Genomic DNA, 24,910 nt, shown 5'->3' with positions numbered 1-24,910 from the left:
TTAGTCAATGCTTTTTCTGCAAAGCAACTTACAACTATTTACCCATTTACACAACTGGATAATGACACTATTAAGTTCAGGGTAATTACCATGCTCAAGACTGACCTCTGTGCCTTCTGCAATGGTGTGTGTTACTCACCGCATCTGGCAGTAGGAAGATGAGGGTGGAAGACTTGGGCTAAGAAGACGAGCCTCATTGGGGAACAGGACTTGGCTGGTGTTCACACTCATGTAATACCCTGAGGGGAGGTTTGTGGAAGAGGTCATGGTGACTGAACTGGGAAATTCAATCATCACTCTGCCAGTGGAGGGATGTGAGGGGATACCTGAGCCTGTGGTGTGGTCTGGTTCCATGGGCCCTGTTGCCCTCTGTCGGCACCACCCACTGCCCCCCACAGTGCCATCAGTCCACTGACAGGGTCCAGTCTCGAAAGTGCAAGGTCCTGGGGGCAGACAAAGCATGAGGTGGACAGTGATGGACACAATCTGCATTGGCAGCTGGTCTCCTGTCAAAATTACCGGGGTAACAAGTCTGAGATAATGGTCTTCATTGTTAGGATGCTTTGATTTCTGTGTACAGGTCTTGCAATGAGAGGTCTGGAAATGATGCTCAGAAGTGCCAACATATGAATAAAAATGAACAGTAAAACTATTCAATCAGTGGTAATATAATGTAACTAGGATTTTGAAAGGAAGATACTGATGAATCAGGACAGGAAATTCATAGATTCATTTGAACTGTGGAGCTGGAGGACATTTTTGAGGACATTTTTAAGGACACTGGAAATAGAGGAACACAAGCAGATGGATGTTGGATCAAATGAAACGGAACCCTCACTGGAAGCACAAATGAATAAGAGAACGAGCAGCAACCAGGAGGATGGACTCAACCAAAGTGACAATGGACACATCCTTTTCTAAACTTGGGACACAAGTGAAGTGCAGAACATTCTGGAAACACTATCTAGGTGGTCCATAAGAGTCGACACCAATTCTATGGCACTTCACAACAATAAATACAGTATGACATTTGGGACAGAAAGGATAGAGTGTCTCACCGCAGCTCTCCTCATCCTCCCCGCAGGGGCAGTCTTTAACATAGTCACACTGAGAACTTGCAGGGATGCAGTTCATGCCTTCTGACAGCCAGCAGAAGAACTCTTCAGCCTGAGATGAAGGGCACAGGAGGTGATCGGGTGTAAAGAATGTCAACCGATTGATCCTTAATATCTACATTAATTATGTTGCACAGTCTGTGTGACAAAACCAAAGATACCAAACATCCGGCTGGAGATCATGACCACTGCTTTGGAGTGACAGTGAAAGTGCACTTTGTGGAAGAGTAAGAAACCAACAAAGTATGACGACTTGAAGTACGAATCAGGTAAATTGTTGTACACGGCTGAACATTTTAAGTCTAAGGTTTAAAGGACTGAGGTTTTCGGTTTCGGCTCCGATGCGGTGAAATGACCTCCCCCTCTTACTCAGAACTGCTGAATCTCTCTCTACATTTAAGAAGGGTCTTAAAACGCACCTCTTTCGAACTCACTTCTCCCATAATCTCTTAAGTACATGTTAACGTGTAAATGCTCATGCTCAATAACTTTTTGAGATCATAACTGTTGAATAACAAACTTTCATGCAGCTACTCGTGATCTACGTTGGTTCATATGGTGGAAAGTAACAAATTAACTGCGTTAAGGAATCACACGTCTGCATCCAGGTCTATCTTTCTGTCGATGTAATGAACACATTGTATTTTTTGATGAGATGTATGTCACTTTGTAGTCTGCTAAATGAATAAATGTAAGTCACTACGGAAACAGATGAATGATTTAAAAAGTGTGGAAAAAATGAAAAAGGAAAACCTATGCTCTCTGGAAAGAAACTGGTTATGAGCTGCTATCGCCCTCCGTCTGTGTGTGAAGACAGTGATGTTTCCCGTGGAGATGCTCACTTTACAGGGTGTGACTGAGGGCTGTGGCGAGGGCAGCGTCGACGGTGAAGGGGGCTGAGGTAAAGAACTGTTCTCTGGATCGTGGATGCACTGCGAAGAGAAGGACACGTCGTCCACTGCCACATCCCCTCCAATGCCCACTCCTCTCTCGTACCGTAGTACAACCTGCAAAGCATTCAGTGTAGCTGTTGTAAAGACAGACTATAAAGGACCAGGAATGTCTGTAGATAATGATTCAAACAGATAGATTCTATGGGACTCTCAGCTTGGGATCAAAGGTTCGGCACTAAGATGGTTTGAGTCCTATATATCTGATAGATCTAGTGGTCTGGCGGAGCTCTTGTTCTTCTCCTCTGCCCCTCTCAACTGGTGTCCCGCAGGGCTCGGTATTGAGTCCTCTTTACTTCTCGATCTACACCTCCTCCCTCAGTCCGGTCATAGCCTCCCATGGATTCAAATACCACTGCCATGCTGATGATACCCAGTTCTTCCTCTCCTTTCCATCTGGTGCGTCAGACATTTCCGCATGCATTGCTACCTGCCTGTTAGACATCTCTTCATGGATGTCTGATCACCACCTCCAACTCAACCACTCTAAAACAGAGATTCTTCACCTCCCAGCTGTCCTGTCCTCCTGTCACGATCCATCGATCAAACCGGACAACTCGCTCGTTTTGCCCACCTCCTCGGCTCGGAGTCTGGGAGTGACGAGTGACTCAAGTCTGTCTTTCTCTCAGCACATCGAAGCCACAATCCGGTCCTGTAGATACATCCTGCATAATATTCGGAGGATCCGTCCCTACCTCACAACTGATTCTGCCCAAGTACTTGTCCAGGCCATGGTAACATCCCGTTTGGATACTGCAGCTCTCTCCTGTGTGGCCTTCCCGCTACTGCCATCAAACCTCTACAGCTGATACAGAATGCTCCTGCACGAGTTGTTTGACTTGCCAAAGTGTTCCCACATATCTCCTCTGCTCATTTCTCTGCACCGGCTTCCTATAGCTGCCCGAATCAGTTTCAAGACCCTGGTTATTGTCTACAAATGCATCAATAGAACTGCTCCCAGCTATTTACAGGACTTTATCAACCGCTACACCCCATACAGACCCCTTCGCTCGTCTACTTCTGCTCACTTGGTGGTCCCGATCCTCAGACTCACCGAAGAGCAGGACCTGGTCCAACCCACTGTGCCACCGCGCCCCCGTCAAGGTAACAATTATTAGTTAGTAACACTTTACACTAAACCAGCTCACAATGTGTAGTTTTTACATTGAGTGACTTCCAATGATGTACTAATTTATGCAGCAGGGTATTTTTTTAATGAGGCAATTCAGGGTAAGTTCCTTTCTTAAGAGAAAACAGGGGTTCAAACCTGAGTTCTTCAAGTAGAAGGCAATGACTCTAACTCCTACGCCACCTGTTGGCCCTATACTGATGACTGGGTTTATTTTGGGGTCTTGGCAAAACCAAAGCCTGCAGATACTTTGTTGCACACTGTCATTCCACTTTCTCCTGCATTTGCGGTTTCTGGGCAGAGACACATGGATGGTCAATCTGTGACTTCTGACGTGCAGTGATATGTGAGGTATGTCTTCTTACCTTGCTCTGGACATGAGAGGAGAATGTGACCTCTGCCCTTTCCCAGAAGAAGTGGCGCGACTCTTCTCGAACCCACAGCACCTGGTCATCGCTCGCATTCTGCACGCTCCTCAGCTGCACCGTCAGCCGCCCCGAGCAGTCGCTGTGACTGCAGTGATAAAAGCGAACCTGTAGGAGGACAAGAAAAGCACACGTTACATGATCCTTTCTGGGAACGGTTCACAGCTAAAAGCCAACTGTGGTTCTGTAGAGACATCGGTCAGACTCACAGTACAGTTGGAGCTGGGCAGCAAAGTGGCCGACAGCATTTCTGAGGTTTCTCCTGGGTGGAGACGAGCTCCAGGAATGGCGTAGTGACCTACAATAACAGCAGTGAGCTCCTCTAGACCTGAACTGATCACCACACAGGTACAAAACACAGCGGGTGGCTAATCAGGCCACAACCAACTCCTAATGCTTACATTTATTCATTTGTCACACACTTTTCTCCAAAGGGGCAGACAACCAATAGTAGAGAAAAGGGCATCAAAACAGACTAAGAGGTGTAGACACAGACACAGGATTACTGACATACAGCTTGTCATACCACCATGTTGCTGGTTCACATCCTTTAAGCAGCTGCCTATAGAAGTGACATTCAAATTGGAAATACATAGATAATCACAGCAGATGGTGTTGAACTCATTTATGTATCTGTCAGGAGATAAGGAAAGAAGTGGCTCTGAAAGAGATGGATTTGAGACCCTTCTTGAATGCTTGGAGGGATTCAGCAGCTCTGAGGACCAGAAGAAGCTGGAACTGAAAACCTATGCATCACTGATTTTGAACCACTAGCCCCAGCAGTGATTAACTGTATTCATTTTACTGCAAGGTACTGTTAGCTGACTGAATTTGATATAAACATGTGATTAATAAGCTTATGTTACAATAATCATTGGCCGTTAATGTGGGCCTATTAAGTGCTGTGCTGGACTTCCTTAAGGAATAGTCAGATGACATGGTGTCATGATATAGGTGGGAGCAAAGGCTGTACCGGCTGCTGAGTTTCGAGTGTGGTCTCTTGGTGGTGCGTATTCGGACAGGGTAGTTTCGGCACTTTGCCGGATCCACTCTGCCCCCGGTGTGTCTAGGTCGCTCTGCTGCCAGGAACATAGGCCGTGCTCAAAACTGCAGCGGTTCAGGAAGCCCCGGAGCTCTGTGGGGGCAGGGGACATCAGTGTGGCGTTAGACCACACCCAACCACTCTTCTCCACCCCCAATTCACATCAGCGTAGGGTGAATCTCGACTGCTCCTACCGCAGTCCGTCTCGTCACTGCGGTCCCCACAGTCATCGCTGAAGTCACACACTGCACTCGGGTCCACACACACCCCATTGGTGCAGCGAACCTCATCCTGCGGACACCTATCCTGGGGCACTGAGGGGAAACAAGGAGAAATGAGCAGGTAACACACCAGGCGTACTCTTTCCTTTGTTTTCAAATGTCCTCTTGTATTAGTGGGCATATAACATAGAAACATTCCTGATCGTCAACTGTTTTTTATAACAAGCGGGCCACAAAGTGGTGCAATGGTGAGAGCTGCCTCCTTAGGACTTGGAGGTTGCAGGTTTGAATCCTGCCTCCTGTTGTAGTACCCTTGAGAAAGGTACTTACTCTAAAGTGACACAGCAGAAATTCCTAAGCTGTATAAATAATTAAATAATTGCAATTACCGCAACAGTCTAAGTCACTTTGAAGAAAAGCATCAGCTAAATTAAAAAATGTCAATGATAATCAGTTGCATTAATGGCCTTTTATGGGTAGTTCAGAGAAAAAAAGTTTAACAAGTATATTAGTGAGGGGTCCAACAGCAAGGCTCCTAGAAACTTGATCACTGACAGTGTTCATTCCCAACTCCCTACAATGCTCCTTAATCACAGGGGGACAGAGTTGGACAAGTTCCTCTACCAGGCAGGGAGCAGTTGAGGAAAGCCACATCATCTATGGCGATGTCCCCCAGGATGCTGTAGGTCCGACTGGCCTTGAAGATGAGCCCAAAGAGCCCTGGTGCGCGACCCACATCCACAGCGGCCCGTCTCCAGCCCTGGCCTTGATCACCCACCAACTTCCATAACTGTGTGTCCCTGGGACCCTTGGAGAGCAGAACGCTGAGCTGACCGATGCCTGTGCAAAGACAGATGGACAAGCGTATACACACACGCACAAGCACACAATTATATAGTATGTGTATCATTTTGGGAACTTCATGGGAACAAGCATTTTAAAGCTGTAAATAACCCCACCCCATGTTACTCCGTTTTGAACACATACGCAATACACACAGTCCTACCTGTCCCATACATGTGGTAGTAAAATTGCAGCACACACTGTGAGCTGCTCTCCTTCATGGTAGCACTGCGCAGAGCTGCGTAGCTGTTCACATCTCCATACTGGGCCTCCACTGCCATGTACCAGCCTGTATTGCTCAAACGTAACAAAATAAAAGCAATTAAAGCAACTGAAAATGAGATACTTCAACTCCAGAAACTCCCTTTCAATGCCGACTCCTATCCGGTGTATCGTTCAAACACGTGCAATGCTCCTCATCTCGTTGATTCAGGAACACCATGAGCTGTAAACAACTTCCGTGCAGGGGGTGCAGTGGGTTGGACCGGGTCCTGCTCTTCGGTGGGCCTGGGGTTCGAGTCCCGCTCGGGGTGCCTTGCGGCGGACTGGCGTCCCGTCCTGGGTGTGTCCCCTCCCCCTCCGGCCTTACGCCCTATGTTGCCGGGTTCGGCTCCGGTTCCCCGCGACCCCGTATGGGACAAGCGGTTCAGAAAATGTGTGTGTGCTTGTTCCATTTGTGTGTTTTTTTACTGTCATCTCTCTGCTCAGTGGGCAAACAGAAATATAAGAAGACATAACCAGAAAAAAAAAAAAAACAACTAAAAAGAAAGAAACTAGAAAACATTGGTGTCTTTGAAATTATGAAACTTAATTGTTCATAACATGAGAATAAGAAACGTGTGTATAACTAAAACTGGTGTTTTGTAGTGTAGGAGGTTGGAGAAGCAGTCTAACCCAACTCTGTGCCCGTGGTGTGGTCCACAGATGGGCCTGTGTTGTCAGTGGTGGTCCCATTGCGGTCCCGCTGCCAGGCAAACTGCCCTATGCTCACATCCTTCCAGCCACAAGCATCCGTCTCAAACGTGCAGTCGGCAAAGTCGGTTGTCATCTCCTCGTCTGCGGAGGAGAGGCCCGAGGGCAGAAGTACGCAAGAACCACATGGTCAAAAAAAACACGATTGGGATTTGTCTCTCATATTAGCTAAGGTGTTCACCACTTTCTGCAATGTTGATGAGTGTGGCGTTGAATGTTCACGAGCGAGTTCATAATTCCACCGATGTCTCTCTGTTACTCTGCTCTATAGTCCTGTGGACAACATCTTCCTCTTACCATCATTTACATTTATTCACTTAGCAGATGCTTTTCTCTAAAGCATCTTACAATGGACACTATGTAGTGTTACTAGCCCACACACCTTATACGCCAAGGTGACTTACACTGCTAGATACACTACTTACAATAGGTCAATCATCCATACATCAGTGAAACGGACTCTCTCTCACCATCACAAGCTCCTGGGGTCACATAGAGGTCATCGATGGCAATGAACCCCTCAGATCCTGCCTCTGCCTCTATCACCACCTGTGACCACAGAGCATCAAGACACCTGTTAGAAAGCCCCACCTACCCAGTCATCGGGCACATGTCCTGTTTACAGCAGAAGGGGGCACAGTGGTTGGATAATGGACTCAGACAATTATGCATGAAAATTAAGTTATGAAAAATACACCTACACACAGACTAGCATTAATCTACCTGGAATCCTTTGGGTCCACGAAGAGTATAAGAAACCCTGGTCCAGCTGTTCCCACCTGTCTGGGTCTCAAAGAACAGGTCCTTTTGAGAGTTTCCAGCCCACAGGTAGGTGCGCAGGACCCCACACCCACTGTGAAAAAAGGGTATATGTCAGGCCTGGACATTTTACTGTCCCCAGAATCCAGGGGGTGCTCAAGGGAGACACACCCCTTTCCTACTGCTCACCTCGTGTTCATGTGGTACCAGAACGAGAAGCAGATGGCACCACCCTCTTGGAACCTTTCGGAGACCAGTACTGCTCTGCTGCTCTGGTTCATAACGCGGTTCTGGGCCGGGCTCAACAAAAACCTCCCTGGGGATTGTCAATGCACAGGGACCACGTCATAAAGTCATAGATGATCAGCAAGGTGGTTTGGACATCGCAGACAGCAGCGTGTGGATGGGAACCTTCTATATGCAAGAAAAGCCCAGGGATTCAGAGAGAACAGGTACTGAGCCGTTAGAACCGAACTGCAGACCCACCGTCTGGAGTGTTGGTGGTATGGTCCACATCAGGCCCCGGGGAGTGCCCGTCTGCCTGGATCCAGTCATGACCGTTGCCATGCCAGTTTCTCCAAGTGCACTGGCCAGATTCAAAATCACAACTTCCTGTCGGAACACAACCTCCGCCCCTCACCAACACGTCATCGAGCTGCATAAAGGAACTGGGGGCAGCGTCCATGCCTGCCTTAAACAACACCTGTGCGTGTGTGTGTGTGGAATGAGAGAAAAGAAAGAGTTTCAAGACAAACAGAAAGTCCTCATTTCCACTGAACACGTGCATGGAGACAGAGGTCCTAAGAACAGGTGATGGAGGAACACACCCTGAATCTGGTTGGGGAGGACACAGTGACCTCAGCCACTTCCCAGCCCTGAGAGGACCCCCCAGGGAGGAGCCACAGCGCAGGTCCCAGCTCCTCACCCTGGGTGATGTGGACCGAGAGAGTGTCATTACCACTTGCCCTTAACCAGTACCTACAGAAAGAGAGGGAGACATTACCACCTGCCCTTAACTAGTACCGAACAAACAAAGCGTACGAGTTCTGCCTGACATCCTATGCTTCCAGAATAAGTTCTGGATCACCGTGACCCTTTATTGAAACAAGCAGGTCAAAATAATGAATAATGTGATAAATGAATATTAAATAAAATCACTCAAAGTCATTTGTAATAATATTGCCTTTCAAGAAAATTCTACTTTTTATCACATTAAATTGCTAAGTAAGGCTTTTCTTTGCCTTTTCAACTTGAACATTTTTTTTTTTCTTTAGGACTCGTTATCCTGATATTATTATAAAAAGGCAAGCAATTTCTGGATGCACACGGCTACAAGACAACTGACACCTGCAAGGGAAGTCACACAAAGTTTAGGGGAGGGGCTGTTCTCATAAGGCATTGCTTATGGGAGTCTGAAGAAATTTAATGGCGTCTTCAACACTTACAAACTCATTAAACAGCTTTAAACAACAATGAATCACAGAAGACCAATGATATCACGGAAGCTCACCAGAACTGTACACAGGACTCGGCTGTAGTTGGAAACTCTGGGGTTCGTAAAATGGCCACTCCCTGCTTCTGCAACTCTTTCCCGAACACAGCCATGGAGTGGCCTTCCAGAGGGAAGGACCAGAGTCAGTCTCCAAAACATCTACCAGAAATTTCCCACATGCTGCTGTGACAATGTGGCCTGAATCAACCAGGTGCTCGCTCACCCAGGGGAGTTTGGTAGGTGCGGTCAGGTGTGTCCTCTGGGCTGGCAGTGCGAATCCAATCTGTGTCGTCCATCACGTCCTGCTCGTACTCACACATTGATGGGTTCTCAAACCCGCATGGGTCTGCAATGGAGGGGGGAGGATCCGTGAACACCACTGGCACCACGCAATCCTGGCTTGTTCATGATTTGTTGCTGTGATGAAGTTTGATCTACGGAACCCTCACCACAGTTTACGCAGGACCCTTCCCTGACAGTGATGTCATCAATCGCAATAAATCCACTGCCTGTGGTCTTCCTCCTTCCAGACAACTTGACCTGTTGAAAAACGGAGATGGGTGTGTGCAGTTGGGTGTTTAGAGCTGGGTCATTGAGTCAAGGGTTCTGAAAGGACTGCTTTACTCATTTCTCTTTACATGAACAAGCTCTACAGATGAAGGTCTTACTCTCTGCACGCCGGTCGTGTTGATGGTCACCTGGGCATTCAACCACTTGGCATCCTGAGTACCTTGTCGGGTCCATACCACTGTTTGTAATTCCTTCTAGAAGTAAAGAAATTCAGGAAAATGAACTGCAATCAATACATTAATAAACAATGTTATAAATTAAAATTGTGAGCGGTATTTCAGAATGAGATGACTGATAATCCAATCAGAGACGATCTGAAAATCACTGGTGGTACAAAAACAAGGTGTAGATTCAGAGAATTCAAAGCACATGGCTCGCTTACGGTCTCGACCAGAAGCTCCAGGCTACATATGGAGGAGCCCAGCATGTGATACCAGAAGCTGACGCACACATCCGTGGACTGGAGCATCATGGGTATCGAGATGACGGCCGTTTCGACGTCCTTGGTCCCCACTGCTGAGATCATCAGGTAGTGCCCTTCCAGGAAACAAATCAAAAACCAACATAACACACAACAAAGCATGTAGAAAGTGAAATGTTTATATCAAACTACATGCATCCATTCTCATATAAGTTTACACACACACACACACACACACACACACACTGGCTGAAGCCGCTTGTCCCAAGCAGGGTCAGGGCAATCCAGACCCTAACCCGGTAAAATGGGGTGTGAGGCTGGGGACTCACACACACACCCAGGACGGGATGCCAGTCTGTCACAAGGCACCCCTCGGCGGGACTGGAACCCCATACCCGCCAGAGAGCAGGACCCGGCCAGGCCCCCTTTCATATACATTTATTCTCATATAAATGTAAAAAAAACTGCAGTAGTTCCTACAAAATAAACAGTGGTGAGTCAACTTTAAGGAAGAATTACTTATAGAAATTTCATGAAAACAATGATGCTTTAACTTACGGAGACTGTTGATGTTGACCTTTTGTTATGAGCTTGCTTAGAGAGCTCAGTTATTAATATTACTGATATTATTGCTAAAAAGCAAACAAGTAAAGGTTTTGAGTGCAATCAGATGAAAGGAGAAAACCATGTCAATACATCTAGGATGTGAAGAAGGTACATGAGGATGACCTCACCTTCACTACTGCTGAGACTGTGGTCATAGCGAGGCCCATCTCCAGGCATGACCACGTGCAACCCTGTCTGGCGGACCCAGTCGAAGGCATCCCCAGTCTCTTGGACCCAGCCGCACAGGTCTGAGCGTGGACAGGAAGAGCTAAATGACCAATGTCTGATGAACATGACCAGGTAGCAGACCCAGATCAGGCCAACGCAGCCTTCACCTGTCTCAAAGCTGCAGTCCATCAGACTCTCCGGGATGGTTGTAGGCTCTGTGGTGGGGGCCGCTGTAGTTGCAGCCAGGTCTGAACAGGTGACACCCGTCTTGATGTAAATGTCATCTAGGGCTATGTCCCCGACATCGAACGAATTCTGTGCTTTCGCCTCAAAGAGGATCTGGAACAGACCAGCAAAAGTGTTGTTGGGCTTTGCTTTGTTTGAAGTCACTGTGCCGCACCCTTCGAAGAAGGACTTACCTGATGTCGTCCAACAGCCTTGTAGTCTAGCTGGGCCTCCAGCCATACGGCCCCCTGGCTCTGCATCTCACTCCAGATTGAACGGAGACCGTCAGCGTCCTTCACGTACACTGTGAGCCTCACATCATCTGATGCAATGTGTCAAGTTAGCAACTCAAAGTGCTTTCAAGACGAAGGTGGACACTTATGGATTACTTATGAATATTGGAGACCCCAAATGACCTAATGCCCCAAATCCCAGATGTGTTGACCTCCAACGAGTGTTTACTAACACAGGACGCTGTGGAACTGAGATCTTCCACACTTACCAGTGGAAAACATGTAGTCCATGTAGTACCAGAAGACAAGGCAGCTGGTGGAGGAGCCCTCCAAGTATTCGCTCAGTAGGTGAGCGGTCACTGCGGGAATCATCATCTGCTTGCTGTAGTACATGTAGTGACCTATGGAAAACGTGTCCAAACCCACAAACTCAAGGCAAATGTTCACAGGAGCAGCAGGTAGACTCAATGAAAAGACCAAAAGTTGAGTACACAGTAGACATCAGTCGAAACTGCAAAAATCTACCATTGGCACAAGTCATCACACTCGACCCTGACTTATATCATCATACTCAACCTTCAGTCCACACTGCCAGGGTCGTGGACCTGACCTACCCAGAGCGGAGTTGGTGGTGTGGTCCACTAGTGGGGCAAGGGCCCTGTTGGGGGCAGAGGCTGAGCTCCAGTCCCAGTCTACTCCATCGGACACAGGACGAGCGCTCACCCAGCTACACAGGTCCGTCTCAAAATCACAGAACCCTGCAAGACATAGCACTGAAGTCAGAGATACTGCCCCCTATAGGTGATACATAGTCCCACTGTGTTTTTGGCTGTAAATATACAAAAATATTAAGAAATATTTATGAAAATATCATGATAGTCGCACAACTTCTGCAAACTAAGCAATTATATTGCAGACTCTTTCGAAACGTGTAACATATTACTTTGACTTATATTATTGCAGAGCTCTGAGATATGCTTGCCAGGATGGCCTCTGTTGACCTTGTGTTATAGGCTATAAATGGTAAAAAAAAAAAATACTGCATGTATTCAGTTTTACAGCACTGTTGGAATATGGCAAACAGCCGCAATGAGTGGATATATCAAGGACAGGAAAAAGGACATGTCCACCATTTACAGTAGCTCCTCATGTTGCAAATGGTTGAGTTACAAGGCTTCAAAGATACAAACATCTTCACCCTTCTTTGCTCATTTTGAACAGCATTTTCTCTGTACACCTTTTTTCTAAAATCTGTCTTCAGTGGAGCGAACGTGATCCGTATTTACCAAGTGAGCAGTAAGGTCGTGCCAAACAGCACCCAAACAGGCGTGTGGGGCCACCTTAATTCAACTTACTACCACAGTGTTTACACCTTGCGTCTGCTGTTCCTGAGTGTTGGTGATCAACAGCAAGATGAGGAACATTACACAGTCAACAATCAGTAACGAATCGGACTTTGCGGAGACGACGTATTTTTATTTTCCGTCTTTTAAAATTGGTTTTGATTTTAATGTTGCGAAAAGTAAATAATAAAAAGTATAAAGAGTATTTTTACATTTTTTTTTACGGCTATTCCTGAGATTTCGACAGCACCTAACCATCGAAACCACTGAGGATTGTCTCTGCTAGTTGTTTTTGTTAGCAAAGATGCCTCCACCTCAGAAAAAGTGCACCTACCCTGAGGGGGGCAAGGTCCATTCAGCATCAGGAGGTCATCGATGGCTATGTCCCTTCCTGAACCATCTTCAGTCTCAGCCTCAAACACGATCTGCCAGTGGAACACCATGCGAACAGTCAGTTCCAATCTCAAATCCACATTTCCCACATTCCCAGGTGGACTCTCCTCCCATCTCAGACCTAACACTGTTTCTCATATGCGGTACAACAGACACTTAGCCAGTCCAGCAGGGAACTGGGAACTTGCTATACTAGTATCTTCTTGGAATTACTGTCATTACATCAAGGTCAAAATTCTTGAGTTCAAGAAGGTCAGAAGAATTTTGCACTCCGCAGCCAATGTCGATTTTTCCTGGAACCGTTTCTTTCCCTTCCTCTTATCGCATCTTGTTCAAACGAGAGGATGTTTACTGGTGTTGCTATCTGCTCCGCTGCTGCCGACGTGCCAAGAGGGAATGTTATCTGGGCACATCGTGGCACCACTTGCTGCAACGTCTGTAAAAATCCTCACGCTTTATGAAGTCTGAGCAGCTTTTATCAGTGTGGACAGCGACAGAGTTCATTCATTTATCTTCTCACAGGGACGATATCCATTCCTCAGGAGTGTGTGTGTGTGCATGCGTGCGTGTGTGTGCATGCGTGTGTATGAATGAAAAGTCTATCCATGCCGTTCCCCAGGAGAGACATGTAGTGCAGCCTCAGCAATGCCACAAAACTGTGACCAGGCTGTGCCACGCACACACACACACACACACACACTCACTGGGTGTCAAAGTTTTGGATCCTTTCAGCAAGCACACAGACCTCAACAGTTTGTATCGTGGTTCAGGACCTCACTCACCTGGTAGGGGGTGTCATAGCTGAGCACAGTCACCCTGCCATGTCTCCACAGGTCTCCCTGGTCCCCACCCGTGGCCCACAGAAGCACCCTGGACCCATGCAGCTTCTGGAGGTAGATTCTGAGCATCCCGACCCCCTCACCCTCCATGTGGTACCAGAACTTGAGACACTCCCCGCTTTTTGCAGTCGGGTTATTCAATGGGGTCAAGACCCGTCCCGTGTGGCCTGCTGGATGCTTCCAGATCTGAGCACTGAGGTAGTAACCTGAAAAAGGCCCACCAAACCCCTTGCAGGTCATTAAATATCAATTTCTAATATCTCCTGCCTAAGGATGATGTCATGCAACTGAGAACTGAAACATTTATATGCAAATATATTAATTAACCATATCGTAGGCACTAACCATGGGTGGTCCCCAGAGTGTGGTCATGGGCAGGGCTTGTGGTGTTGATAGACAGCGCCCCAGTGGTTCTGGTCCAGTTGAAGTCCCCTGTGATGTCATCCAGCAGGCCGCAGCGAGAACCCTGGAAGGTGCACTCTCTCTCCGGGGGGCACGAGCCATTCTGGGCCTCCGAGACTACCACGTCATCAATGGCAATGCTGCTGTAGGCCCCGTCTACACTGGCCTCGAAAATAAACTGTCACACACCAGTAACAGCACCGGTGAATACACGCACCTTATGGGTTGTTACCACACAAGGCAACGATCTGCAGATATTGACCGTGGAACCAGGGTTGTTGAAAGCCACCAAACTGTCAGCTTTCAAAAATGACATCTTAACCTGCAAGATTCATTTTAATTTAGAAACCCCCGATATATAGGAAAACATTCCCATCGGACAGGTTGCGAGGTGGGTGTTTCCACTCAGGAAAAGGAGCTTTGGACACAAGGAATAAGAGCTCAAACGCTATCATGGAGCCCGGAAGAGTACGGAACAGTACCTGCACAGGCGTGTCACTTCCTTCAATGCGAAGGTCCACAAACCACCACTTGTTCCCCTGGGTCCCAGACCGCATCCATTCGATGATCTCCAATCCACCTTTTCGGCGGGACAAGAACCTCAGAGCCCCTGGAAGTGAGACACACCCAAGCAATCTGGAACTGTGTGGAGCCACTCACTTCATATTAAATATGTCATTGTCATGTTACAGCTGTAAACTCGTAATCCCATCAAGACCTTTAACGGTTATTCAATATCAGTTTTCACTGGATGGCAGAGAAGTGATATGAAAAAAATAGAAAACTCATGTGTCAGCACTCAAGCTTTAGACATATCAAGTCTCGGCATGCTGCCCTGAGCCACTCACCTGCCCCCCCGCCATACATGTGGTACCAGAAGCTGATGCATCGTGGGGTGTCTGCAGTTTGGGGGTAGCTCAGGATCCGGCCATTCAACGGGAGCCTCCTTTGGGACGATGAGGCTATAAACATGTAGTAACCTGTAGGGACAACAGCGAGAGTGTGCACAACAGTACCACGGTAACCATGCAAGAAGGGCAAGCTTGCAATGAACTGGGACTCTGAGCTGGTACTGCCCCTCCCCGGAACAACCCAGACCCTTTGGTCTAAGGAGAGGGCTAGTTCCTGCTCACACTGGCGCTGTCACCTTTCAATCAAAGGATTCGGGTTTGCATCTCTCCTGCTGCTGTAGTACCCCTAATCAAGGCACTTACCGTGAACTGATACAGTAAAAATTACCCCGTGTATAAATGGGTAAATCGTTGTAAGCAGCTTGGTGTACAGAGTTAAGAAGACACCATGGAGAAAGGGGTGAGATTAATAGTGATTAAAAATTAACAATATTTTGCTCTTTAGCAAAAATTTTAATCCAAGTCTTATATAAATATATTAATAGCAATTTAGTGACAATCATCAATACTGGCTGAATACATTTCTTCACAGTACAACAGTCAAACCCTTTCTTGGGCCGCAAACCAACACCATGTACCGGAGCCAGTGGTATGGTCGTGACCCGGCCCTCCCTGCGGGTTCTTCCCGTCGGCTCTGCTCCAGCGGTCCGGTGCCTGCTCATCCGGGAACCAGGCGCAGGTGTCCTCCTCAAACGAGCAGGAGAGCCGGGAGGAGCTCGGCGGGACATCCTTCTCGGAGCAGTCCAGCAGTTGGACATCGTCCAGTGCCACATCCTGTTCGCCGATGAACGTGGGCTTGACGGAGAACAGCAACTACGGGAGAAGAAGAGAAACAGTAGGTGTGGGGGGTGACAGAGAGACAGTGTGTGTGTTACAACCTCATATCCCAAAAAGCAGAGGAGGAGGTCTCATGGTGGACTGAGAGTGAAACAAAGACCATTTGGCTTCTTTGAAGAACAAGCCTGGAGTCCGGAGCGGACATTCTGACCATTGTTCCTAAAAAACACGACCACACCGAAGAGAACCCACCCTGGAGGCTGCTGGCCTGTTTCCAATGTGAACGGTGGCGTTTTCCCACCCGCTGGTCTGGCCTTTCTTCACCCTCCACAGCTCCACAGGGGATGACTGCGAGACCTCCTGCAGAGAAACTTCCGAGGAAATCCCAGTGCCATCGTGCAGGTGGTACCAGAAGCTACAAGCAGTGAAGACAAGGACAATTCATCTTGTGAGACTCTGACTCATAAGCACGCATATATTTGACTCATTTTACTTAAATTTCCAGTTGAGATAGTTCTGAGGGCAACTACCCATCATGCCTCTAGCTCATGTGCAGCTGCTGCACGTAAGTGATGCCTTTGCCAGCAGGCTGCTGTCTTCACATCACGTGGCTCCTCTCACCGTATACGACAGCCTATCGCTGTGGGTTTGTGAAGAATGAGCTCCAGCTTGGCTTCTGAAAACAGGGACGGGTCTGAGCCCTCCACGTGCATCATGCCCCCTGCAGGAGGAATCACAGGACAAACAAGTCTCAGACAGTCAGAAAAACTGTTATGTCCAAGAAATATGACAGAATAAGCTCCCTCTGGCCCTCAGAGCTGCCGAAACCCTCTCCGTACTCAGAAAGAGTCTCAAAACACGTCCGTTTCAGAGACACTTCTCTCCTGATCTCCGATCTGCTCCATAAACTTGCACTCCATTATTTCTTCAAAGAATAAATACCAAACGGAGAGCCAGTGGTGTGGTCCTCTCCGGGGATGGAGCTGATGTTGGCCATTTCCAGCCTCCACCGAAAAGAACCGCTGCTGTTGTCCATCCAGCCGCAGGTGTGCCGGTCAAAGTCACATGACCCTGGGGGCCCCCAAAGGGTTAAACCATGAAGAGTGTAAAGAAGGAGAACTACTATGGTCATGTACATGGACTGACAATAAACTAAGTATGACTGTTCTTTGAGCGGAGCATTCGGACCATCATTCTTGCTTGCATCTCTTTAACCACTAATATAAGTGCTGGGAACCATCTTTAGAGGTCATGAACCCCCCTGTGAAGTTCCGTCAGTCAAATTCGTTGGATTTGCTCCGGTCTCTGTGCTAATGACCACTGCTCATGACGTACCACAGAATTCCTCGTCGATGCCATTGCTGCAGTCGCCGTGGTAATCGCAGACGGACGCCTGGGGGATGCACTCCTGGGAGGCGCACTGGAAGTCCCCTTCAGCGCACTTGTGGCCTGCGTTTCAGAAGAAGGACGAAAAAATACCCCGGTGCCAAAATCACGTTATCAAAACATGGTCAACAAGCACAGGAATTCAATTACCCCCATGGCCAGGACCGTTCATCAACTAACCCTAACCACTTCCAAATCCCAGGACTGGTAACGTCCACCTCGAGCCCCGTTCTCTCACCGTCCCCAGACCCCCCAATGGTGCTGATCTCCATAAACCGCAGACATGGTGACCACCCACCTGTGGAAGCTGACCCCCAGGGCAGGACTGCCAGGAAGCTGAGGAAACCTGCAGGTCCAACAAACACTGATGATTTGAAGTGATAAATCTGTTATTTTTAGCTGACCACAACCAGGTGTCGGTAAAAGGAGGTGTCACACGTCCAGAAAACTGGTTGCAGAGCCTTTACCGTGTCCCAACAGGGGTGATGTCAATGTCTGACTACCACACACACACACACACACACACACACACACCACTGTGTCTCTGCTGCCAGTTTTGGGGAAACTTTGCCCCTTAGTCTCTCTGGACGTTTGTTTGTGAGCTGACCCACTTGACACACAAACTCGTGATGAAAACACACACACGTCACTAACACACATACAGACACAGTATAGTACTTTTCGTACATGATCTAGCGTGTACTGTATTAGTACTGTACATCGATGACTGACATGGGATTGCTACCATCTACTTTCAAAAACACTGATGTATTATCGCAGTCCTGACATTACAAGTCACCTTAAACAGAAAAAATGTAATAATATAATAATACTAATAATCATAACAGCAGCCTATCATACACAGACAAACAGTTCCCTGACAGGTCGTAAGAGCCCAGAGGCTTTGACCCTGCTTCTTCAGCAGTCCAAACCCCTCACCTCTCCCCCCACTTTCGCACCCTGGGCCAGGATGTCAGTGTGAAGCATGTGTGCTGTTGTGTCGTGAAGCCCCGCTCGTGAGGAAGCTGTCGGAGTCTCACCTAGGAGGAGGCAGGACAGGGGTCTCATTCCGAAGCTTGGGAGTGGGGGGTCAGCCTGTCTAAACACGTATCCAACTGGTGTGTCTGCAACTCGAACCCCTGCCCTCCTGACACACTCGGTCCAGAGCTGGAGCTCAAGTGAGGAGTGCAGGTGACTTTATCAGGAGCTCCTTATCAGCACTGGGCGTAAAGTCCTCTGTGGATCAGTGGGGGGGGGGGGGGGGGGGTAAGGGCTTGTTAAATGGCAATACTCTCATCAACACACACACACACACACACACACACACACACACACACACACACACACACATACACACACACACACACACACACACAGAACCCCAAAGCTGCAGGTCCAAATGAAGACTTCAGTCAAACCGCTGATGTAACTCAAGTTTATTTATCCACAAAGAAAGTAGTGCAATAAGAAACCAAGGCTCCTCTATTATCAATACATTTTCATGTTTTCCACAATGCATAAAAAAAAAAAAATCAATACTGAGGTTCAAAACTGAATCAAAATTAACCCCCCAGAGATTTAGTAAAATCCCAGAAACACCATGAAAATGCTGTTGTATTTATACTTGACATTAACTCCCGTAAAAAAAAAAAAAATTCTCTCTCTAAATAGTTACTTTTGTGAAAGATCTTGAAATATGAAAGTGATCAAGCCTTGAACTCTGGGGATAATCTGGTTCCTTTCTACCGTCAAACCACTCAGCCTGAATTACACATCAACACACACCGGAACTCCCTGCATTTCGATGTATTCAATTAAGAAATGAAAGGACAGTGGCACGGTGGTGCAGCAAGTAGCGCTGTTGCCTCACAGTCTACATACAGTTTGCGTTGTTTCCTCTCGGTGCTCTGGTTTCCTCCCACACTCCAAAGACATGTTACTGGTGAGTCTACATTGCTGCGTGTGTGTGTGTGTAAGACCAGTGCTCACACGGAGTCACTGTTCCCTTTGGCAAGTGGACTGCCTGTTGTCTCATTCTCATACTCCCCACAGCAAGACATCATCGTTTGATCTTCCTTCGCTGTATCTTCACCTGGTTGGTAGGTGTCAAGGAGGTCTAGGACCTCACAGGCCTCCCACTTGTGCTGTTTAAAACTTCAGCACTGCAGAAAGGATGGGGTCTGGGTTCCAGAGACCAAGATTTCTTCCTTGCTGGGGTCTTCTATGTGATGGCTCTGCATCCTTAAACACTTTTCTATCAAATGGGTCTCATTACGAAACCATGACATTTTGTCCTGCTGAGCGTGCTGAGAAAAGGCCACTCCTCTTTTATCGAATGGTCAAACACACACGCTTCTCAAATAAGGGTATTTGACAGAAAGCATGAAGGTTCTCTGATCTCATAACTTAGTGCACTCCAGCAAGACAGAGAAGGCAAATCAACAGAAGTGTTCCTTGCCCACACTCAATAGATGGGCTACACTCTTTTTCCTCACCCTAACACCTCTCTCTAACTGGGTCCAGACACACTCTTCAATTTGGTGTGCTAAATGTGTAATAAGGGTGCTCAGATCAGGAGTGGTTGTGTGACTGCACACTTATATTTATTAATTTAGCTGATGCTTTTCTCCAAAGCAACGTACATCTCAGCAAAAATTCAATTTGTACATTAGGAGAAATAGACATAGTTGCAGATATGAGTAAACCTAGTTTGTTTCTTTCCACTTGATGCACCGATGTTCATCGCTCGAGTAGGTGCACAAGACGCAGGATAGACTAATCCTGATCACCTTCCAATAATACATTTTTTTTAAGGTACACAAACATTTACATACCATACAGGAGTAGCGGCTGTGTAAATTTTTATCGGGACGATCGTAAAGTTACGGTGCATGAACATTTACAACATACATGAGCTGGAGAGCTCTTGGGCAAAGTGAGTCTGGAAAAGGTGACTTTTCACACCCTTCTTGAGTGTAGACAGAGTTTCAGCGGTTCTGAGTGAGAGGGGGAGGTCATTCCACCACAACGGAGCCAGAACCGAAAACCTCCGTGCTTTACCTTTCATTCGTGGGACCACTGAGCGAGGAGATGTAGAAGAGCGGTCTGGTTCGGGTGTAGCGGTTGATAAAGTCTTGTAAATAGCTGGGAGCAGTTCTGTTGATGTATTTGTAGACAATAACCAGGGTCTTGAAACTGATTTGGGCAGCTATAGGAAGCCGGTGCAGAGAAATGACCAGAGGAGATACGTGGGAACACTTTGGCAAGTCAAACAACTCGTGCAGGAGCATTCTGTATCAGCTGTAGAGGTTTGATGGCAGTAGCGGGAAGGCCACACAGGAAAGAGCTGCAGTATCCAAACGGGATGTTACCATGGCCCGGACAAGTACTTGGGCAGAATCAGTTGTGAGGTAGGGACGGATCCTCCGAATATTATGCAGGATGTATCTACAGGACCGGATTGTGGCTTCGATGTGCTGAGAGAAAGACAGACTTGAGTCACTCGTCACTCCCAGACTCTCAGCCGAGGAGGTGGGCAAAACGAGCGAGTTGTCCGGTTTGATCGATGGATCGTGAGAGGAGGACAGGACAGCTGGGAGGGGAAGAATTTATTTACCCATTTATACAGCTGGGTAACATTACTGCAGCAATTTAGGCTAAGTACCTTGCTCAAGGGTACTACAATCAGAGGTGGGGCTCAAACCTGCAACCTTTGGGTCCAAAGGCAACAGCTTTTGAGTCACACATGTACAACACACTAAATGGGATTCAGCTAAAGCTTTAACCCTTGGTGTCTGCCTGTACCCCCGAAATATCTTCCGCACCTTAAATAAGATTCACCTTCAGAACGGGGAAGCCCCCCCACCCCAAGAAAAAGAAGATCAAAGGATCAAACAAAAATAATCAGCCAATCCATTACATTTTCTTCATCACAAACACTTGCAAAATCAATCACATGCTTCCCAGAAACACACCTCACAACCCCAATTTGTTTATTCTAAGTAGTTAACGGAGGGTTCAGCCACTAAGGCTATTTATGAGGAAACTAATGGGGTGACTTTTTGGCAGGGTGTGAAAGAAAGCCTAGGGGCGCTAAGCAGGCTGGGAAAGATGGCTTGGGGCACAAGACCGAGAGCGTTATTTCCCTGTAATAATGCTGCTCTAATAAACGTTCAAAATTAACACTCCGTGCGTCCCTCTTCTTCGCTCCAAATCCAGAGCGCCGCGCACCACTGTATTTTTGCGCACAAAAAATGCGGGTGCGGTGGAATCTCTCTCTCTCTTACACACACACACACACACTGTGTGAAACCGCTTGTCCCATACGGGGTCGCGGGGAGCCGGAACCTAAACCGGCAGGGCGCAAGGCTGGAGGGGGAGGGGACACACCGAGGACGGGACGCCAGTCCATTGCAAGGCACCCCTAGCGGGACTCGAACCCGAGACCCACGGTGGAATCATTGCTGGAATATTCGAATAAAAGACGATACAGTGAAATAAAGAAGTCAAGTGGGTGCGTAAGAAATGGAATGCACAGCCAGTCTCCTGAACGGAACCAGCAGTCAGTCATTTTATTTGTTGCGCTGCACGCGGGCTTCGCGTTTAGTGCCCAGACCACAACTCCATGTCCATATATAAAACACGCATTTTTTTAAACCGAACTAAAACAACCGGAGGGGGGGTCCTACCCTGGTGCGTCCGGAGTTCGAGTCCTGCTCGAGATGCCCTGTGTGATGGACTGACGTCCCGTCGTGCGTGTGCCCCCTGCGCCTCGCGCCGCTTGGCTCCGATTCGCCGCGACCCCGCTTGGGACGAGCGGCCTCAGCCAGTCAGTCAGTCAGTGTGTAAAACAACCTGGCGCTTTTAACCAAATACGTTCCAATGTCTCCCGCATTTTATTTCACCTGTATATAACTGTGAGTGACGAGCCACAGGGACAATACCTCTAGCGGCCAGAAGAGGCGCCACTCAGTGCCGCGCATCTAAGTTCCGGCGAAGCACGAAAAGAACAAAGAACTGAGGCAGGATCGCGGATTCTTAATTAGAGGTCCACCGTGGTCTCCCGGCGAACTTTAGTTACCTGTTTTCTCAAGTCTTGTGTTTATGTTTCAGTCCCGAGAGTCTGTCCCGTCTAGTACTCCTGCCTCTTGTTCTCCAGTCCGGTATTTCGTCACACCTCCGTGTTCCAAGTCCCACTCACAGATGATTCGTCGTGTTTCATATTTCGCCGTTTGTCAGAGCGCGCCGTGTGTGTCTCCGTGTCCCGCGTGCATCGTTTTACCTCCGCACTCTACACTTGACAGTTTACACTGTGCGCGCGGTCATATACTTCGTCCGCGTTCGGGCGTTGCAGTAACACGCGTCCGCGTCCGACTCTCCTCCCTGACGCGACAATAACGGTATTCGGACTGGCAATCACCTCGCAGCACCTACGCACGCACGCACGCACGCACGCACACCTGACCCGCAGCGGAGCGGTGGAATAAACTGCGTCGTGACGTCATCCGCCTCGCGCATCGAGTTGTTTTCGCGTCAGCCGCGTCTCTTCTGCTGCCGCCGCTGTGTGATGATTGCGGTGTCACTAAAATCCCCATCAAACGGTCACATTTCACGGACAGCTGCTCTTGGCCTGGCCACGGCCTTATAAACATAATCTGGAGTAACAAGGATGCTCTTGTCTGTATGGAACAAGTCATTATTTATCAAAATGGGGTTAAAAGTAACATTTCACTTTCCTCTAAAGCCACTAACTAACAACACAGCACCAACCTACACAAGTACTTTCCCCACAACTGGGTAATTTTAAGGGAACAATTGACTGAGTGTAAGTACCTTGCTAAAGGGTTTTACAGCTAGAGGTGAGATTCAAACCTGTAACCTTCAGGTTTAAACTAAGGCAGCAGCGCTAACCACTATATTATTCTATCTATCTATCTATCTATCTATCTATCTGAGGGGGTGCGGTGGCGCAGTGGGTTGGACCGCAGTCCTGCTCTCCGGTGGGTCTGGGGTTCAAGTCCCGCTTGGGGTGCCTTGCGGCGGACTGGCGTCCCGTCCTGGGTGTGTCCCCTTCCCCCTCCGGCCTTACGCCCTGTGTTGCCGGGTTAGGCTCCGGTTCCCCGTGACCCCGTAAGGGACAAGCGGTTCTGAAAATGTGTGTGTGTGTATCTATCTATCTATCTATCATTTTTCTTCTCTTTGCTCTATTCCTTTTACGTTATTGTAATATCTAGATGTGGTCCTTCATTTTATTTGTGAGCCTAACTTTTCATAATTGCTGCTTTGTCAAGAAAGCTTATAAAAACTTTATTGTGGGAGCTGGTAGCCTAGTGATGAGTGCTACTCCCATTGAACATAAAAGTGTGAGGTTTGGGTCTCACCTCCTGCTCTTAGCAAAGTCACCCTAAATTGCTCCTGTAAAATTACTCAGCTGAATAAATAATTGTAGGTAGGATAACACCATAAGTTGCTCTGGAGGAAAAATGCTGAATAAATGTGTTTAAAAAAAAATAGTCTCAGTCTTCTGCAACTTTAGTACATAAAAACACCCAAGAGGGTTTATTTCATCCGACCTGCAGAGCCCACACTACAGCCAGATCTGCATGCAGAGTTAAAGCATTTTTAGTATATGCATAAAGTGTGTTTTGGGGGCGTGGTGGCACAGCGGGTTTGGGGTTCAAGTCCCGCTCGGGGTGCCTTGCGATGGACTGGCGTGCCGTCCTGGGTGTGTCCTCTCTCCCTTCGGCCTTGGTCCTGTGTTGCCGGGTTAGGCTCCAGCTCGCTGCGACTCCACTTGGGACAAGCGGTTGTTGACAATCGATGGATGGATAAAGTGTGTTTCGCGAATAAAATGACACACTGACTGCAGACACTCACCAGCAGAGGCCAGTGTGAGCACTGAACCACCTGGCTTTGTGTCCCCCTACTTTTACATTTATGTCGACATTCATTCATCTAGCAGACACTTTTCTCCAAGTGACGCACCTCTCAGAGAAAAATACAAAAGAGTGCATTACATCAGCAGGAGATACTTGTATGCAGACATGCGATTCTAGAGTACAGTCAATTTGTCACAATCCATATGAACCAGTGTTCATCACACGCATAGCTGCCTAAAGGTTTATCCATTATTCAACAATTTCTCATAAAAAAAAAATTAAACACGTATTTATCATGTGTTATCACCTGCCACAATGAGTTCAGTATTGCTACAATCAAGAAGAGCGCAGTGCTTCTTGGATGGGCTCCAGGCTATCGGGACCCTGCCTTATGATCAGCGGTTATTAAGTGAGCAGTAGTGAGTGTATGAGAAGGTCACCTCAGGAATGTGGCAGGGATTAAACCCATTCCCACAAGACAGCCCTGTGAAATTGCTGAGTCCTTACTTGCAAAATCCACCCACAGTAAAAGTGGTGCCACATGGGGAAATTTTAAGGTCAGATGAGAGCTTTTATTGACCATTTTCATAACGACTAAAGAAAAGCGACAACAATAAGGACAATTTCCATCATTCAAACAAATTCCCAAGGGTATCATTTCTCCCTTGATTCCTCTTTTCCATCCTGGATGCTGAGTGATGGGTGTCCGCATGGAATCGGCCAAGTTGATCACCAGCGCTCAGGTGAAATGGACATGACAGATGGGTGACTGGGATTTTTCAAGCACAGTATTAAACAAAAGCTGTCCTG

The 24,910-nt window shown here is 47.7% G+C and overlaps 1 protein-coding gene across 3 annotated transcripts in view; it reads right to left on the bottom strand.

Moving 5' to 3' along the window:
• The window catches only part of LOC108937714 (MAM and LDL-receptor class A domain-containing protein 2), a 32,847-nt gene extending 10,187 nt beyond the window's left edge, over positions 1-22,660 (bottom strand). The window contains exons 1-39 of one of the 3 annotated variants that reach the window (XM_018757804.2): positions 22,303-22,660; positions 18,263-18,458; positions 17,521-17,568; positions 17,172-17,285; positions 16,779-16,907; positions 16,458-16,557; positions 16,089-16,251; positions 15,638-15,872; positions 14,997-15,128; positions 14,631-14,758; positions 14,092-14,326; positions 13,690-13,952; positions 12,849-12,939; positions 11,786-11,929; positions 11,441-11,572; positions 11,133-11,260; positions 10,881-11,052; positions 10,674-10,793; positions 9,901-10,055; positions 9,617-9,712; positions 9,398-9,488; positions 9,172-9,294; positions 8,967-9,069; positions 8,284-8,434; positions 7,943-8,159; positions 7,646-7,772; positions 7,421-7,550; positions 7,168-7,246; positions 6,620-6,781; positions 5,889-6,014; positions 5,507-5,722; positions 4,856-4,975; positions 4,593-4,754; positions 3,829-3,917; positions 3,560-3,727; positions 1,958-2,122; positions 1,059-1,167; positions 327-443; positions 140-239 (exon numbers count right to left, since the gene is read on the bottom strand). In XM_018757804.2, coding sequence (XP_018613320.1) covers positions 140-239; positions 327-443; positions 1,059-1,167; positions 1,958-2,122; positions 3,560-3,727; positions 3,829-3,917; positions 4,593-4,754; positions 4,856-4,975; positions 5,507-5,722; positions 5,889-6,014; positions 6,620-6,781; positions 7,168-7,246; positions 7,421-7,550; positions 7,646-7,772; positions 7,943-8,159; positions 8,284-8,434; positions 8,967-9,069; positions 9,172-9,294; positions 9,398-9,488; positions 9,617-9,712; positions 9,901-10,055; positions 10,674-10,793; positions 10,881-11,052; positions 11,133-11,260; positions 11,441-11,572; positions 11,786-11,929; positions 12,849-12,939; positions 13,690-13,952; positions 14,092-14,326; positions 14,631-14,758; positions 14,997-15,128; positions 15,638-15,872; positions 16,089-16,251; positions 16,458-16,557; positions 16,779-16,907; positions 17,172-17,285; positions 17,521-17,568; positions 18,263-18,290 — 5,168 coding nt within the window. In that variant the 5' untranslated portion in view covers positions 18,291-18,458; positions 22,303-22,660. The remainder of the gene's footprint in view (positions 1-139; positions 240-326; positions 444-1,058; positions 1,168-1,957; positions 2,123-3,559; positions 3,728-3,828; positions 3,918-4,592; positions 4,755-4,855; positions 4,976-5,506; positions 5,723-5,888; positions 6,015-6,619; positions 6,782-7,167; positions 7,247-7,420; positions 7,551-7,645; positions 7,773-7,942; positions 8,160-8,283; positions 8,435-8,966; positions 9,070-9,171; positions 9,295-9,397; positions 9,489-9,616; positions 9,713-9,900; positions 10,056-10,673; positions 10,794-10,880; positions 11,053-11,132; positions 11,261-11,440; positions 11,573-11,785; positions 11,930-12,848; positions 12,940-13,689; positions 13,953-14,091; positions 14,327-14,630; positions 14,759-14,996; positions 15,129-15,637; positions 15,873-16,088; positions 16,252-16,457; positions 16,558-16,778; positions 16,908-17,171; positions 17,286-17,520; positions 17,569-18,262; positions 18,459-22,302) is intronic. The other 2 variants (XM_018757805.2, XM_018757806.2) reach the window with 2 other exon arrangements.
• Positions 22,661-24,910: the final 2,250 nt, after the last annotated feature.

This window comes from Scleropages formosus, chromosome 7 (genome assembly GCF_900964775.1).
Source record: "Scleropages formosus chromosome 7, fSclFor1.1, whole genome shotgun sequence".
Lineage (NCBI taxonomy): Eukaryota > Metazoa > Chordata > Actinopteri > Osteoglossiformes > Osteoglossidae > Scleropages > Scleropages formosus.
Note: the sequence above shows the minus strand (reverse complement) of the source record. Positions and strands in the feature narration are given on the sequence as shown.